Here is an 18,009-nt window from a genome sequence, read left to right as displayed (position 1 = left end):
CCTGTAACTCAGAAAAGAAGAACACTTTGGTAAGTCAGCATTCAGGGCATAACATGTATATAATGAGACACCGTGATATATAACATTGTGCATTGGAGGGAAAATCGACTCATTTCACCTGAGAGAAAACTAGTTTCTCTTTCCTTGGCAGCCATGGGATTTGGGAGCCCAGTGAAGAGGCGGCAGACCTCTGAGTCGGGGCACAGGCCCTCTGAGGGGGGCTCCTTGTCCTCAGCACTCAGCCACCGGTGAAGGGGCACAGTGCTGATTTCAGAATGTTTCTGTCCAGGAGAAACACGGACAGGCTCCTGAAACGTGCACACGGACTGGACCGTGCCCATGAAAAGCAGGTGGTCGATGCACATTGATGACGATGAGCTCCCTTCAGCTTTGCTAATAACCACCATGCACACGGAACCTGGCCTCCTTCGGAACCGCGAGCGGTGCTCCTGAGCTCAGAGGCTCTTGCTGGACTGCATGCCCAGCTGTCTGCAGCTGAGCCGTGCTTTTGAGACCCCGAGACAATAGAAACACCTGACTCTAAAATTAGAAAACAAGCCCTGGCCAGTTTCTCAGTGGTTAGAGCATCAGCCTGCAGACCAAAGAGGCCCGGGTTTGATTCCAGCTAGGGGCACATACCTCGGTTGCCGTTCATCCCCGGCCCCAGTTGGAGTCATGCAGGTGGCAACCAATCTATGTGTCTCTCTCACATCGATGTTTCTCTCTCTCTCTCTTTCCCCGCCCCTCCCTCCCTCCCACTCTGTCTGAAGATAAATGTAAAAATATTTTCAGGACTAAAAAAATATAGATATAAAAATAAATAAAATTAGAAAACAAGGTCTCAGATCAATGGCTTACCTTCCACATTAAGAAACTAAAAATAGCCCTGGCTGGTTTGGCTCAGCGGTTAGAGCATCGGCCTGCAGTCCGGAGAGACCCGGGTTTGGTTCCCGCTAAGGGCGCGTACCTTGGTTGCAGTTTGTCCCCGGCCCTGGTTGGTTGTGCGGGTGGCGACCACTCGATGTGTCCCTTTCACATCGATGTTTCTCTCTCTCTCTCTTACTCTCTCTCCCTCTCACTCTACCTGAACAAAAAAATGGAAAAATGTCCTTGGGTGAGGATGATAAAAAAAAGAAACTAAAAATAGACCATGTCAAAATTACAACTAACTACAGAACAACCATCCTTCAGAACCGCCTGACATCAAGCTGAATGGAAGTCCTACAACTTCTAAATTAAAGCACAGCCACATGGAGACTGGTAGGAGGGGCGGAGGCGGATGGGCTGGTTCCATACCCCCGTGTGGCGGATAAGAATCAGGAGGACACCTCGGCTGGGAAGGTCCTCCCTGAGGACTGAGGGGTCCCCGTCCCACACCAGGTGCCCCGCTCAGGGTTCCAGTGCCAGGAAGAGAATCCCCATCACTTCTGGCTGGAAAACCAGCGGGAACTGAGGCTGCTGGAGCCCCAGGCAGCTCCTCTTAAAGGGCCCGCGTACGGACTTACTCGGACTTGCTCTGTCTGAGCTCCAGCGCGGAGGGGAAGCAGCCTGAAAGGTACGAGAGACATATGGGGAAGAACTGAGTTGTTTGGCCTCTGGATGAGAACTGGAGGCACAGCCTTCTCCCGGAGAGACCTCCTGGTGGAGGCCACTGTTCCTTTGGTGGCCCTTCCCCACGGGGACATCAAACAGCCACCATATCTGGGGCTCCAGCAACCTGGCTCACACTGGTTGCCCCGCCCTGGTGATTCCCTGAGCCCTGCTCCACTCAACTTTCGGGCCCACCCAAGCTGTTTCAGTGGCCCGTCTGGGCTCATGCTTCAGGTTTTCCTAAAATCTCTCAAACAAGCAGCATCTGGCTAAAGGAGTTCATCCCACCAAACCAGTATTATATGAAATGCTGAAGGGTCTTCTTAAAGAAGAAGATAAAAAATATGAACAATAAAGTGGCAGTAAATACATATCGATCAACAATTGAATCTACAAACCAAATGAACAGGCTGAATAGAAACAGACTCACAGATACAGAAGACATTTTGTCGGTTGCCGCTTGGGAAGGGGTTGGGGGGTTGGGTGAAAAAGGTGAAGGGATTAATAAGCACAAATTGGTTGTTAGACTGATGAACCTCAGAGGGAAGGGTGTGCAGGAAGAGATAAACCAAAGAACTTCTATGCATATACGTATAACCAATGGGCACCGACAATAGTGTGGAGAAGGCGGGGGGGGGGGGGGGGGAGGAGTCAAGGGGGTAAAGAAGAGGGGACATTGGTATACTTTCAACAATGAAGATAAATTAAAAAATAAAATAAAATAAAAATAGAGCAAATAAAATCCCAAGTAAGCAGACGAATGTGATCATACAGATCTAAGTAGAAATCAGTGAACTAGGAAGCAGAAAAATAACTAATATTCTGATTTGGGAGGTGTTAGCGCTGGGCCCTGAGCTCGGTATTTTAAAGTGCTCTCCAGGTAGTGCTGATGCTGGGCCAGACTTGTGACCTGCCGGACAGATTCCCTTCAGCCTCCCTTCAAGCGATGACATTCTACAAAACTACAGATTTTACATCTGCCTTTCCCCTCAGTGTGAAAGAGCAGGATAACAGACTAATCAGTATGAGCACAGTAAAGCTTTATCAAAAGTAAGATACTGTGGATCAGGGTGTGGATCGGAGACTGAGGAAATGCCAGTAGCAGAACAGAACTCAGTCTAAGCAAAGCCTTTATGACCGCAGGCGCTGTCCGGGGCTGTTCTCACGCCTCGAAACCGAAGGGAACAGCAGCGTGGCCGGTGCGGCGCCCACCCCTCTCTCTCCACTGTTCTCAGGCAGGTGTTCTAGTCTATAATTTTCACAATGAGACTAGGATGTAGGTGGGTTGTTGTTGTTGTTTTTTAAATTTTTAAATTTATTTTTAGAGAGAGAGAGGGGAACATCGATTTGTTATTCCAGTTGTTGGTGCATTCATTGGCTGACTCTTGTATGTGCCCTGACCGGGGATCAAACCTACAACCCTGGGGTACCGGGGCGATGCTCTAACCCGCTGAGCTACCCAGCCAGGGCCTTAGATGTAGTTTTCATGATTCCATTTAGAGATGGAAACTTAATAGCTCAGTGAGGTTGCCTCTGTCTCCTGGTGAATTTGCTGGTAACTGAGCGAAGAACCCGTGACTTGTGTCCAAACCTGCTCTCCCTCAAATGTCTCTAATAATCCACCTGACGCTCAGATCCTCCAGGGGTAATCAATCAACATAGGAAACAGATCATTTGTTCTTCTATGAACTGAACTGAATATTCAGATCCAGCCCAGTCGTTAGATTATGCCTAAGGACACCTAATTTACCAAATTACATATAAGAAAACATGAAATAGTTTACCTTGGAACCTCATTATATGTTCCTGACAAGAAAAAACAAAAAAACCCAGCTGAGTAAAAAGCCTTTGTAATGAACGGGACTGGACATACAGCCTTGCTTCACCCAGAACTCGCCTTAGGAAAGAGCTCTGTGTGAGGCAAGGTGGGCAGTACCAGGTGAAATCCTCCGACCCAAGGTGTGTGTGTGAAAAGAATCACCACCCCAAACGGGGAGGGGGCACATTTGGGGATGGGTCACCTACCAACCGTATTGAGCTGAGGTACAGGGTCTAATTCAGTGTCCTTCGGATGCCTAATTAATGTCTCATGGAGATGACAGGTATAATTTCTCCGTGACATTTGTTCCCACCTCCCTGTGCATCTGAATTAACTTTGTGAGAGAATCAGTTAACTAAGTCTACGGTAATAGCTTTTATTTCTAGTGCAGCAATTAAGAATGTCTGTTTCCTCTCCTCCTCCATCTGTTCTGAGAGTGGAGTGAATACATTTGAATTATTTTCTGGATATGCAGACATTGCCAGGAATCGACGCCCAGCCGTTTGCATGGCACGCTGTGGTTCTCGGCGAGGACCAGCAAGCTACCCTGAGCATCTCGTGTGCAGTCAGAAATTAGAAAATAGTTTGACTTGAGTTAGTTAGAGGAGCCCAGCTGGGCAGTTAGAATGGATCCATCAGTAAGCTATGCTTTAGGGACCCCAAAAGACCCCTCGCCCTGCCTCCATCTCCCTCTTCCTCTGACATACAAGCACCTCCAACTCCATATCCATACTTCATCCCCCCGTTTAAAACCTATGTCTTATTTTTTCATTCATTGATTTTAGAGGGATGGAGAGAGAGAGAGAGAGAGAACATCAATTGTTGGTCCACATACTGATGACTCATTGGTTGCTTCTTGCATGTGCCCTGACCAGGAATCGAACATGTAACCTTGTTGTAACAGGACGACGCTCTAACCAACTGAGCTACTCAGCCAGGACCTATTTTTTCTTAAAATGTGGAAACCATCAGGATGAGGGCCAAATGTATTGCATTATAAGTCATTATATGTTCCTAATACATCGATTCTTTACACCCTTTCACACATTCCTGGGTTCTCTCCAGTTCAGTGATCCAATGGGAACCCCGGGAACTGGGGAGGCTGCACGAGGAACCAGCCCAGAGCGCTGGGGCTTCCGCCGGCTCGTCCAGGCCTCCGGACACACCGCGCCTGGCCACGCATCACTGTGTGGCTCTGCGGGACCCGACTGCTTCTGGCTTCTCCGTGGAAAATACGACAGAGCGGCGCAGTAAACCTTGCTCCAGAGTTATTCTTCGAGGCCCACTCACTATCTTCAAGGCCCCCTTATTATTTCTTTTGGTTGTTCTCACATATGTTACCTGCAACGAAACTAACTCCTGACCTACTTGGGGTCACAGTCCCACTATTTAGTGACTTTCTCGTTTCCCTTCCTAGTTTGGAGTGTGACCCCGGAATGGGCAGGAGGTCCCCCCAGAGCGGGCAGCCTGGGTCACCTGAGGCAGAGCCTGGCTGCCCTGTCCAGCTCTGGCCCCCTGAAGAGAAGCAGCTCCAGGTGGCAGCCCCCCCCACCCCAGTTCCCTGGCTCAGAAAGGGTGTGGGCATCCCCCAGGGGAGGACACGGGGTCCCCCCACCTGCCACTGCTCAGCAGCAGCACAGCTCACCCCTCGCTCCTGCAACCAACCAGTCCTCTTGCGCATTTAGAAGAGGTTCTAACTAAACGGGAAAGTCAGCTTCAGACAAGCCTGCAAAGTGGTCCAGGGAGGCGAACACCCGAGCGAGAGGAACAGAAACGAGTCTACGATCACCCGGAGCCAAGAGAAGAGGGTTCGCACGTTTGAACTACATGAACCCCTGGGTCACGTCCCAGGCATGGCACACGCTCTCGTTTCCACTCACCTGTGACAGCCAACACGTGACCTTTGGTTTTCCCCAGCACTGATTGTCTTGGGCAGAGACTGTCCAGGTTACAGAGAGGGATTCTGTATTCTGTAACGATCTATTTTCAAGAGAGTGGTTCAAATTTCTTGAAACCCTAAAGGGAGAGAAATTCTCTCGGGTCATTACCCTTCCCTTGCACAATTCTCTTATTAAAAGGTTTATCCTCTGCCAGCCATTCCAAGCTCACAGGACAAGATCTGTTCCCAAGATAAATGACACCCTGCCTCACCCTGGACCAGAGGAGGACACAGCTGAAGTATTACTTAGAATGATGGATAGTTGAAGACGGGGAACTAAAACAGACACATCCATAATTTCGGAGTTAGTTGAGGAGAGAGAACCCTGGGATAGTAGGGAGTATTTTAAAAACATAATGGTCGCAATTTGTATTACGAAAACTAATGAGAGGACTCCATGTGGATGTGTTACTTCTGTGCAACATAAATGAGTCCGTTCGATTTGTTCTATTTATTGTTGACAATGACAGTGATGAGCCATTTCAATTATTTCCTGATGCTGGATCTCCACGGACACAGTAGCACTGAGAAGTTGGGAGATGCCGATATAAACTGAGGCAGCTGCAGTTAGGACGGAGAACCGCGTCTGAGTCGGGGGAACCGATCCTCAGCTGCAGGGTTGTGGAAAGTACCCGAAAATGGTGCAGAAACCGTTTCGTTTCTTAACTCCACATCACGTCATTAAGACAGTGCTTCATAGAGAACAGACTGAAAAACCTCAGGGGGAAGCGGGGTGGGAAGACATAAACCAAAGAACTGATATGCATATATGTGTAACCAATGGACACGAACAGCGGGGTGGAGAAGGCGGGGTGGGGGGCGGGAGCAGGGAGGAGGGTGTCAATGGGGGGGGAAAGGAGGACATCTGTAATACTTTCAACAACGAAGATAAATTTAAAAAGACAAATAAAAGAGAACAAGGCAAAAAAAAAAAAAAAGACAGTTCTTCAAAATGCAGTACCCCTTTTTAGAGATGAAAACCTGATGCTAGAAGTATCCCAGGGGAGAGACACTTGGTCCCCCAGGAGGGTGCGAGGGAGGCCCAGGCCACTGGAGAAGGTGCTGGTGGGAGACACACTGGGACTTGGAGAAAGGCAGGGCGAGCCCAGTGAGGGAGAAAGGGGCTAAGAGCATCCCAAGCCAAAACACAGATCCAGGTGGGAAAACGGGAGGCTGGGTGTCCCCAAAGGATATAACATGTGAGACCAGAAACATCAGAAAAGGAAAGACACCTCTGGCCCCTGTACAGGTTTGGGCTAGAAGAAAGAAATACTCTTTGGAGACCCCCTTCTTCTTCCCCTCCCCATTAGAAGACGAGACAGCACCTGTCCATGGCTCAGGGCTGGGCTTGGAGCAGAATAAATGCTCAGCAAACTCGGCTGACTGACTGAAGGTGGGAGTGATCAGGGAGGTAAGCAATAAACTGGTGATTATGAACCGGCGACCCATCCACAGCAGCACGGTGCGGTGTAAACACACGTCCATTTGCCTCGATCAGGAGGTTACAACAGATAGGCTGCCTGTGGAAGAGTGGCCAGACCCCTGGCCAGTTTGGCTCAGCGGTTGAGTGCCAGCCTGCGGACCAGAAAGTCTCGGGTTCGGTTCCCTCTGGAGGCATGTACCACAAAAAAAAAAAAAAAAAAAAAGTGGTCAGAAAAAGAATATATATATATTTAATTTTTTGCTTGTTAATCCTCCCCTGAGGATGTTTTCCCATTTATTTATTTATTTTTCAGATAGAGTGGAAGGAAGGAAGGGAGAGAGAGAGAGAAACATTGATGTGAGAGAGACACATCAATTGGTTACCTCCTGCATGACCCCGTCCAGGGCAGGGAATCAAACCTGCAACCCAGGTACGTGCCCTTGACTGGGAATTGAACCCGAGACCTTCCGGTCCTCCGGCCAACGCTCTAACTGCTGAGCCAAACTGGCCAGGGCAGGACCTTATATTTTTATAGGACATTCTCCTTCAAAGCAGAGTCCTACGCCATGAAGGAAATGGTATGTAATTCAGTACCTTTTACCAGGAGAGATGCTGTGGGGTAGTTAGTCTGATTGAACGTCAGCTAGTGGCTGGATTCTGTCAGTCAGACATTAGTCTGTATTGACATGAGACAGGAGGAGGAGTCCTAAGATGCCCCCGTGATTTCCTGGTCACTCGGCCACCCCAAGGTCCATGACCGGGTGCACAGTGGGATTTTCGCCCATGGAACGGAGAGGAGCATCCTGCGTTGTGGTTCAATCAGCTGCCTCTCCAAACCCTCTTGCGCAGAAACCCCGATGTTTTTCCACGAGGCTCCTGAAGAATTGCCTTCTTCACGAGAAGCACTCTTTCCCAGTGGGCAGGCAGGCTGTGGACTTAGACAACTCAGAAGTCCACCCTGGCCAGTTTGGCTCAGCGTGTGGAGCGTTGCCCCTCCCGCCATGAGCCATGGGTTCGATTCCAGTCAAGGGCACGGGCCTCGGTTGCGATGAGACCCTCGGCGCTGATTGGGGTTGTGCGAGAGGCAACCAGTGGATGTGTCTCTCTCACGTCGATGTTTCTCTCTTCCCCTCCCTCCCGCTCTACCTGAAAATCAATGGGAAAATATCCTGGGTGAGGATAAACAAAAAGAAAATTCACAAGTCCTAAGTATGTAATGGGAAGAAAATATTCAGAACTGAATTTGGCTTGCCTATTGAACATGACAAAGCCCAAAGCCTTGGTATGTCCCTAAGCATCATGTGTGTCTCTGTGTGTGTCTGTCTGTCTATCTGTATGTCTCAATGTGTATGTCTCTGAGTCTCTGTGTGTGTCTGTCTGTGTGTCTCTGTGTCCCTGTGTGTGTCCTGTGTGTGTGTTTCTGTCTGTGTGTGTCTCTGTGTGTATGTGTCTGTGTGTCTCTGTATGTGTCTGTCTGTGTCTCTGTGTGTTTGTGTGTCTGTGTGTCGGTGTCTATGTGTCCCTATATGTGTCTGTGTGTGTCTCTGTGTGTGTCTGTCTATGTGTCTATGTGTGTGTCTCTGTGTCTCTCTGTGTCTGTGTATCTATGTGTCCCTGTGTGTGTGTCTTTATGTGTGTGTGATTCTGTCTGTGTCTGTGTGTCTCTATATATGTCTGTCTGTCTGTGTGTTCTGTGTGTGTGTCTATGTGTATGTCTGTCTATGTGTGTCTGTGTGTGTCTATCTGTGTCTGTGTGTGTCTGCATTTATGTGTGTTTATGTGTCTCTGTGTCTGTCTGTCTCTTTGTGTCTGTGTCTATGTGTGTGTGTGTGTCTGTGTGTCTATGTGTGTATGCCTGTGTGTCTGTGTATCTGTGTCTATGTCCCTGTATGTGTCTGTGTGTATATCTCTGTGTCTCTGTATGTCTGTGTGTCTATGTGTCCCTGTGTGTCTGTGTGTGTCTCTGTGTCTCTGTGTGTCTATGTGACCCTGTGTGTGTGTCTGTTTCTCTGTGTGTCTCTGTGTGTGCGTTCTGTCTGTGTGTATGTATGTCTGTGTCTGTGTGTCTCCGTGTGTGTGTCTCTGTGTATGTGTCTGTGTCTGTGTGTTCTGTGCACGTGTGTGTCTGTGTGTCTGTGTGTCTGTGTGTGTCTGCATCTATGTGTGTGTGTCTGTTGTGTGTCTATGTGTGTCTGTCTATGTGTCTGTGTGTATGTCTGTGTGTCTCTTTGTGTCTGTGTCTGTGCCTGTGTCTATATGTCCCTGTATGTGCCTGTGTGTGTTTCTCTGTGTGTCTGTGTCTGTGTGTCTCTGTGTCTATGTGTCTCTGTGTAGCTATGTGTCTGTGTGTCCCTGTGTGTGTCTGTGTATGTATGTTTCACTGCGTGTCTCTGTGTGTGTGTCTGTGTGTCTCTGTATGTGTGTTTGTGTGTCTTTATGTGTTTGTGTATCCCTGTGTGTGTGTTTCTGTCTTTATGTGTGTGTGTTTCTGTCTGTGTGCCTCTGTGTGTGTGTGTCTGTGACTCTGTGTGTGTCTGTGTGTCTCTGTGTGCGTGTGTGTCTGTCTCTGTGTCTGTGCATCTGGGGGCAGTCCAGTTCTGAACAGATTTGCCTGCATCTGCTGTAAATAGCACCCTGGCCGAGCGACCAGCTGCAGCTGGAAAGATGTGGCTGCAAGCTGAGCTCACCCACTTTCGCCCATGTCCAGCGTTGCGCCCCAGAGCACGGAAGCGGTGCGGAATACCGCCAAGGATGGACGGTGCTTTGCTGCCAAGGTCCAACTGGACTACATTTGCGCGGAACAAGGAGTGAGTCTTCTGACAAAAGCGGGGGAGCCCGCAGAGCAGTGGGGAGCCGGTTCACGGCCCCCTCCACCACCTTGACTGCTCTGGCCTACCTGCAAGGTCACCTGCAAGGTCACTGCAGTGTGAGTCCCGGCCTCGGCGCTCAGACAAGGAAAAGACCCAAAAGGCGTCCAGGTTGGAAAGGAAGAAGTAAAACTGTCATTATTTGCAGATGGCATGGTACTCTATGCAGAAAACCCCGAAGATGCCACCAAAACAAAAAGCTATTAGAACTAATAAATGACTTCAGTAAATTTGGAGGACACAGAATCAATAGACGGAAATCTGTTGAGTTTCCCTACCGCAGTAAGGAACGACCAGAAGAAGAAATTAAGAAAACAGCCCATTCCCCATTGCATCAAAAAGTATAAAACACCTAGAAATAAATGTAACCAAAAAGGCGAAAGACCTGTACTGTGAAAACTATGACACTGAAGAAAGAAATTGAACAAGATACAAACAAATGGAAGATTAATGGACTAGAAAGATTAATGTTGCTAAATTGTCCTTACTACCTAAAGTAAAATATAGATTCAATGCAATTCCTACTAAAATATCAATGGCGTTCTTCTCAGAATTAGAAAGAACTAACTTTAAAATTTTTATGGAACAAAAGAAAACCCCAAATAGAAGAAGCGATGTGTATGTGTACACACACATACACACACACACACACACACGAATATTATTTATTCAGCAATAAAAAAAAATGACACCTTGCCATGTTGACAACATGGATGGACCTAGAAGGTACAATGCTTTATGATCTCATTTATATGTGGAATTTAAAAATAAAATAAAATAAATGAATAAATAAAATAAAAGCAGACCCATACGGAACAAGCTGATGATTGCCAAAGGGGGTGGGGGAATCGAATTAAAGAAATAAAATGAAATTACTGTAAAAATAATTATAAAATGTTTAGAGGAAAACAAAGGAAAAAAATTGTAAGCAACTAGGGCTTCATGAAGAGTTCTTAGACATTACTCCAGAAGCGTGTTTCATAAAATAAGATAATCAATAATTGAACCTTATCAATATTGAAAACGTTTCCTCTGTGAAAGCCCCTGACAGAGGATGAACACACCAGGTGCAGACTGACAGAAATTCCCAAACTGCATCCAGCAAAGGGATCACATCTAGAATATATGAAGAACTCTTAATATACAACCTGTAATAAAACAAATAACCCAGTTTTTTTTAAGGGCAAATACTATGAAGAGACATTCCAATGGAGAGGATATACTGGTGGCAAATAAGCACATAAAAAGAGTTCACTATCACTAACCATTAGGAAAATGTAAATAAGGCCACAATGAGATATCAGCCTATCAGATAATCTACCAATTACAGCAGCTAAAATAAAAAACAAAAAATAGCCTGGCCGGTGTGGCTCAGTGGTTGAGCATTGACTCATGCACTAAGAGGTCGCTACTTCAATTCCTGGTCAGGGCACATGCCCAGGTGATGGGCCAAATCCCCAGTGGGGGGCATGCAGGAGGCAGCCAATCGAAGTTCTCTCTCATCAATATTTCTGTCTCTCTCTCCCTCTCCCTTTCTCTCTCTCTAAAAATCAATACAGAAAAAAAAAAATAGTGACAATACCAATTGCTGGTGAAGATGAGTTGAAATTGGATTTCTCGTATGTTGCTGGTGAGCGTAGAAAACAGAACAGCCACTGTGGAAAAGATTTGGAATTTTTCCTAGAAAACTAAACAGGCCCTCATCATACAAGCCTGTGACCCTGCTCCTGGGTATTTGTCCCAGAGAAGGACATCGAATGTTCACACACAAACCTGCATACTGATGCACGTAGCCATGTTATTCGTCGAGGGGAACTGGAACAATCGAAATATTCCTCCTTTGTGAATGAACACATACACTGAACATCACACCCTGGAAGATTACTCAGCGGGGAGGAAGGACAAACACACAGCCACCTGAACGGATCCCAAACCCTTTGGCTGAAGGAAGAAACACCCATCTCAAAGGTCACATGACGCAAGACTGTACGTAGGGGACATCCTCCCAGGACACAACCACAGAAATGGAGGACAAATCCGTGGCCGACAGGAGGGTAGTGACTATGAAGGGAAGCAGGAGGGAGTCTTTATGGTGACCTCAGAGATCCTGCCACAAATCTGCACAGGGTAAGAGGACACAGAACCAGACACACATACTGTCTGGACGTCAACTTCCAGGTTTTGCTATCCTACTATTGTTGTGAATTGTGTGACTTGCTATCTTTGTCACATCCAGGGAATCTATAATTACTTAAAAGTGAAAACTTTAAAAATGCATCATCACCGTCTATTTTCTAGGGGAACAACAAACGTTAACACTCACTCCCAATGTCCGGCCTCAGCTTCCTGTCATATTCTCTCAGCAACTTGTTGAGAATGAGAGTCACGTCAGTGTCTTGGGACTTGGGAGCCAAGACCCACTTCTGGTTTGACGATGAATCTTCATATTCATCTTCCTCCACGTTTCTGGACCTGTAACGATGACACAGCGTGAGTACAAGTTGCACCAATAGCTCCGGAAAGTATCTTAAAACACAGCCGCCCAAGGGTCACTGAAACAGGCAGCCAGGCCCCTCATCCCAACCTCTGGGTTATCTCTCAAACCAAAAAAAAAAATAAAACGAGATACAAATTAGAAAGATCCACTGGGAAGGATGAATGGCCTCATGTTTTCGTTAAATGCCACAAAATGTCTCCATGTCCGAGGAAAACTGTAGACTGTGATAAGTGAACCAACGCTAGATGATCAACCAGCAGGCCTTCAGCCATCCACCCTGAGAACCTCTGAAGGTCAAGGCCACAACCTTCCACAGGTGTCACAGTCAGACGGTGACTATTGGTTGCTTCCGCCCCCACCACCAAGACCTGATTTTAGTCGAAGGTGGGAATAGTATTTACAGGTTGTACACACTCCCCTGCCCTCCCTCCCCGCCCCACACCAAAGGCAGCTCCTCCACAGGCTGAGCTCACTGATACAGAGTTTCTCTGGATGCGCAGCCTTGGTCTCAGAAATACTTTGAGCTACCTCAGCCACAGGTACTAGAATGAGCCCCATTCTCCCTCTAGTGGTGGTGGGAGGGCTTTCCCCAAATTGCATAAGCTGCTTCCTTAGAGGCCAGAGCAGGTGAGAGTCAGAGAGGCAGAAGGAAAAGAAGCTGCCTTCTCTCTTGGGGGGTACCGGGGACCCGTGGCTCTGGGGCTGGGCTGGGCTAGGCCGGGCAGGGGGAAGAGATGCTCCTGGCCCCTCAGCGGCTGACACCGGCTTCTCCAATCCTGACCCCACGTCAGTTTGCTGCAGAACTTGAGAGAATGAAACAGAAGCCTCCCGATGCGGATGCTGAACGCCAGCCCCACGGGAAAACCCTCGCTTTGATGAAAACCAAATGTCATCTCGGGGGACCCACTAGAGCGCGAATGAAACAAAAATGCTCTGTTTCTCTAAATTCTAAGTGGGTTACATATAATCTTTATGAGCATTCTGTTACTGGGATTGTTGGCTCCTCGACACCATCACTGCAAGTTGCTTTTTCTTAAAAACAAATTGGCGATGTATTGTCATCGTCTCAGATGTTATTTCCATGTCTTGCACCTTCTCTCCAACCAGAAGGACCAGGATGAAGTCTGAAGTCTTTTGAAACACTACCAAGAGCTCCTAAACCTCGGAAGGCAGCTAAGCATCTTCCTGCTATCACCGAACCCCAGCGTGACTTAATGCATTGCAATGTACAATTAGCTCATCGAGGGGGTCAGAGGGGGTACAGTGCCCTCCAGGGAGCTGCCAAGCCTGTTACAACCTTTCCCAGGGCTTGTCAATGCCAGGGAGGCATTCCGGGTGCAAATGAGACCCCTCTCCAAATTAGTAACCGCTTTGAAGGATCACACTGGACATCAAAGTATTTCACACATCTGTAAAACCCATTCAGAGAACAAAGACACTTTCAAACGACAGGCAGATAACAATACAACCAGTTTAAAATTTGGATTCCCCCCCCACTCCTCCCCCCACACACAAATGTTCTGCAACCTCTGTTATGGAGGCCAGGGAACCACCCAGATATAGACGGTGCCGCAATATCCCATCTGTCTGGGTGGAGACAGATGTGATGTCTGTACTGGAAAATGCCTGGGATCCTGGCGGCTTCAAGTTCAACACCATCTTCCTACCAATCACATGAGGGACAACAGGCAGTTTTCCTTCCAGCATGTTACGTCTCTCTGGATCCAAACACTTATGTCACCCTGAACTGCACCCAGGTCACTTCATGCAGTCGGTGGTAACAGCAAGGGTGTGGAGGCAAGACCAGATCTAGAGAGCATGGCCTTAGACCTCTGTGTTGTCCCCTGGGCTCTCTGCCTCTACGTGGAAACATATCCAGGCAGAATCAACCTCAGAAAGTGCACTTGGGTTTTCTTCCCAGCTCCACGGAAAGGCCCCAGGGGTGTCCTGCCTGGTGGACAGTCTGCTTGTGAAGTCTCCAGTGACGTCTGCTGTCCCTGCACACCGTCTGCTTGAGTGACCATGTGTGTTAGGATGGAGGGCCAAGGTTTTCCTCCTCAGGGCCAAACACCCCTATTGAAGGTGGGGAGTGAGACTCGGGGGCCCCTTCACCTCTGGGAGAATTTGTTAATGTGCCTTCCTGTTCTTTCTGACTTCACAAATATGAATGCCCGTGCAAGCCCCTGGCATCGCCGGCTGGGCTTGTGGCCCACAGGGACACTCCCTAACTCCCAGGTGCAGGTAATGAAGAAGGGTCGAAACAAGGGAGTTTGGAAATGGGGTTCCCTGAGGTTTGGGGGTTGGGGTTGGGAGATGCTCTGATTTGCAAAGCATGGGTCAGTCTGCAGCCTAGGAGACCAGAAGATGTGGTCATATATACAGCTCCAGGGTTTAACCCTTCTGGTCCCATGGCCCTTCTGTCCTCATGAGCCATCTTATCCTTCCCTGAAGCATCTCGAGGCTCCGGACAGCTGGCTAGTGTGGTGTTCTGGCAGGAAGGTTAGAGGCATGTATTACGGTGAGATGATTTCTTAGGTCACCAGGCGGAAGGAAGCCGTATTGTCCCTTCGAACATGCTGCCTTTTGGGGGGTAGCTGTGTCTATGTCCCCGTGTGTGAACAGTGGCCCTTCTAGAAGGGGTGCAGGTTTGTGTTGCAGGACCTGGAGAGGGAAGTCCTTTCTGAGAAGCAGGGTTCTCAGCTGCCCACCTGGTCCCAATCCTCTACCTGTCCAGGCTGATCTAAACTGGGCAGCTAGGAAACATGACTCCTGGGTGCTGAGAAATCCCCAGTGACAGCAGTGATTCAGAACGTCGTCCATGTGTGTGTCATACCCCGGGGCACTCGAGGTGGGGGTGAGGGGCACTGGATAAAGAGCGAGGCACCGCTGGCCCCTATGATTTTGGTTGCCAAAGCCCTTAAATCCACCAGATCATAAAAGCTCCGGGAGAAGAACCCATTCATCTCGGAGTCACCCCGGCTGCTGAAAAGGCTGCAGCCACCCAGCCTGGAGAGGCGGATGGCGGTGTCCAGGGGAGATGGACAGGTGAGGCGCGGGCCCACCTCTCCCTCTTCCAGCCCGGGCCCCGCGGGCTATGCCGCAACCAGCCGACGGTGGGCGCGCCGGGGACTCCTGGCCAGGACAGCGCCCCCCGCCAACCTCCAGCCTGGCTCGGAGCCTCCGGGGACTCGGAGCCCGGGAGCCACTTACCGCGCCTGCAAGCCGGAGAGCAGGCAGAGGAGGAGCAGCAGCTTCGGGGCCATGGTGCCGTGGAGCTCGGGGCCCGGGGTCCGAGGCCTCGGGCCCGGCGCCGCTTCTCCCAGGGCGCGGGCCTCGCCTCCGCCGCCTTCGCTCGCCCTCGGCGCCTCCGATGCCGTGGACTGCGGCGCGACACCGGCACCGAGCCGCCGGGGCGGGACAGGTGCGGGCTCAAGCGGCCGGCCGCGCCCCCGACGGCCAGCGGGTCTGCGCGCGGCTCCGCAGGGCGCACGCGGGACACCGGGCCCCGCGCCGCGCCGCCCCGCTCCGCCCGCGCTCCCCGCGGGGTCTGCACCGCTGGGTGGCGGGATCCGGTGGGCGCAGGCGGTCCTTGGCCCCGCAGCCCGCGGCCCCGCGCGGCGCGGCCACCCTGCTGCCAGCCTCCAGCTGGTGCCCGCGCGGTGGGTTCTGCGCGCGGTACCGGCCGCCGCGCGCTCGGAGGTGGGGGCAGCGAGGCTGCGGTTCTGTGGCAGCGCCTCCGAGGCGGTCCCGGCGGGGAGGAGTTTCCCCAATTACACGTTTGACAACGCGCTAGACGAAGAAAGGGAGGTTGGAGGGGACTCTGGGTTTGAGGCCGGGAAGGGGCGGGTTCCGCAGGGCAGGGACGCTTGGGGATCCTTCGGGAAGCCTGAGGACGGGTCCCAGGGATTGGCACCTCGCGGTCAAGAGGGATCCCCCAGTTTCTCCCCTCATTTCAACACCAGGCTGGTTCTTCGGTGCTCCCTACCCTCCTGTTGCCCGCCCCATTTGGTGCGCCTCCCTCCAGGTAGGCCATGGGCTCAGGAGGGACACGTTTTGCTGAAAACAGCCCTCCCATGCCCACGTCGTGCTGAGTCGCCTGACCTCCTCCTCTGCACTACCGCGGTCCTTCTCGGAAAAATGGCTGGGGAGTATTTGGGGAAAAGCCCCCCGATGTGCACCTTTCTCACGGAAAACAGAGCCTAACACACCCCAACAAACGGTGGTGGTGAGAAGAAATGTTAAGTCAAAAAGTAACAGACGTTCTGTTGATTGAGCCAGGAGGCTCTTTCTTCAATGTATTGAAATACTCCAAAGACTGAAATTTTCATTTCTGTTTTCATTAGTAATAATCATGCAGGAAGCTTGTCTTTCGCCATTTAAGTATGACAATATTAGCAAAGCTTAGACCAAATCCGCTGAGAAGTTTGCTTTTATGCCCTGGCCCTGATTGGTTCAGCATCCACACATGCACCAAAAGGTCACAGGTTTGATTACTAGTCAACGCACTTACCTTGGTTGTGGGTTCAAGGGTTCACTGATGGATGTTTCTTTCTCCATCTCCATTCCTCTCTCACTAAAGTCAATAAAAACATACCAAAAAAAAAAAAAAATGCCCAGCTGGTGTGGCTCAGTGGTTGAGCGTCGACCCATGCACCAAGAGGTCACCAGTTCGATTCTTGGTCAGGGCACATGCCCAGGTGATGGGCCACACTCCCAGTGGGGGGCATGCAGGAGGCGGTCAATCTCTCATAGATATCTCTCTCTCCTCTCTCTCTCTCTCTCTCTCTCTCTCTCTCTTCCTCTCTCTCTAAAACCAATGAGGAAAAAAAAAATTTTTTTAAAGAAGTTTTCTTTCATGTTGCAAAAAATAGTTCCTAGAAAGTATTTTATATTTTGAACTACTACTCATGGAGTTAAGAAAGGGTGCGATAGCTGTTTCTTCAATGTGGCTAAATAGCTTTGTTCATAAAATACATAGAAGAGTCCGTTGAATGTTGTTTGGTGGCTTCCTCCTTATTCTGGGTTCATCGACATGAACATGGGCATGACCTCCTCCTATGCACTACCGCGATTCTGTGTGGAAAAGCGGCTTGCTGGGTAGTATTTGGGGAAAAGGGCTCCCAGTGTGCACCTTTATCACGGAAAATGGTGAAGTTGGTGACAATATTGTGTTTGCTTTTTTAAAAATGGAGCTGTCACCTCCTTGGCATTGCCATTTCCTTGTTTCTGTGTGGCCTTAGGTTCACTCCCAGGGCTCTTTGTGACGTCCTGTGTCCTGCACACTTCTCCTACTCAGGTTTTGTCTTCTGAGAAGACTAGAACATTCCTGCATTCTGCCACCTCCAACACCTTTACCACTTCTTCCACATTCAGGGGAATGAGTCTGTCATACTCTGCCATAAATCCTTTTTTTTTTTTTATTGATTTGAGAGAGAGAGGAAAGGAGAGGGAGAGAGAGATAGAAACATCAATGAGAGAGAACATCGATTGGCCGCCCCCTGCATGCCCTCCACTGGTGATTGGGCCCACAACCTGGGCATGTGCTTTGATTGGGAATTGAACCGTTGACCTCTTGGTGCATGGGTCGATGGTCAACCACTGAGCCACATCAGCTGGGCTCTGACATAACTTCAAATTGTCCCCATCACACAATCAAGCACTTTAAAAATCAGTTAGGTAGCCCTCCCGCTGTCTCAAGATAGGTGCAAAAATGTCTTCAGGTGAGGATAAAAAACAAACAAACAAACAAAAAACATTATTCCTATCTTAAAGATGGAGAAAAGGCACAAAGTAGTTAAGTCATTCCTCTAAGATCACACAGCTAGGAGGTGGAACCCTGGGAGTTAACACCAGGAATTTGGTTCTAACGTCTCT

The 18,009-nt window shown here is 49.4% G+C and overlaps 1 protein-coding gene across 1 annotated transcript in view; it reads right to left on the bottom strand.

Annotated features, from left to right (window-relative positions):
* GABRG3 (gamma-aminobutyric acid type A receptor subunit gamma3) overlaps window positions 1-15,517 on the bottom strand; it is a 68,314-nt gene extending 52,797 nt beyond the window's left edge. The window contains exons 1-2 of the mRNA XM_036277985.1: window positions 15,346-15,517; window positions 11,962-12,110 (exon numbers count right to left, since the gene is read on the bottom strand). Coding sequence (XP_036133878.1) covers window positions 11,962-12,110; window positions 15,346-15,398 — 202 coding nt within the window. The 5' untranslated portion in view covers window positions 15,399-15,517. The remainder of the gene's footprint in view (window positions 1-11,961; window positions 12,111-15,345) is intronic.
* Window positions 15,518-18,009: the final 2,492 nt, after the last annotated feature.

This window comes from Molossus molossus, unplaced genomic scaffold (genome assembly GCF_014108415.1).
Source record: "Molossus molossus isolate mMolMol1 unplaced genomic scaffold, mMolMol1.p scaffold_m16_p_24, whole genome shotgun sequence".
Classification (NCBI taxonomy): domain Eukaryota; kingdom Metazoa; phylum Chordata; class Mammalia; order Chiroptera; family Molossidae; genus Molossus; species Molossus molossus.
Note: the sequence above shows the minus strand (reverse complement) of the source record. Positions and strands in the feature narration are given on the sequence as shown.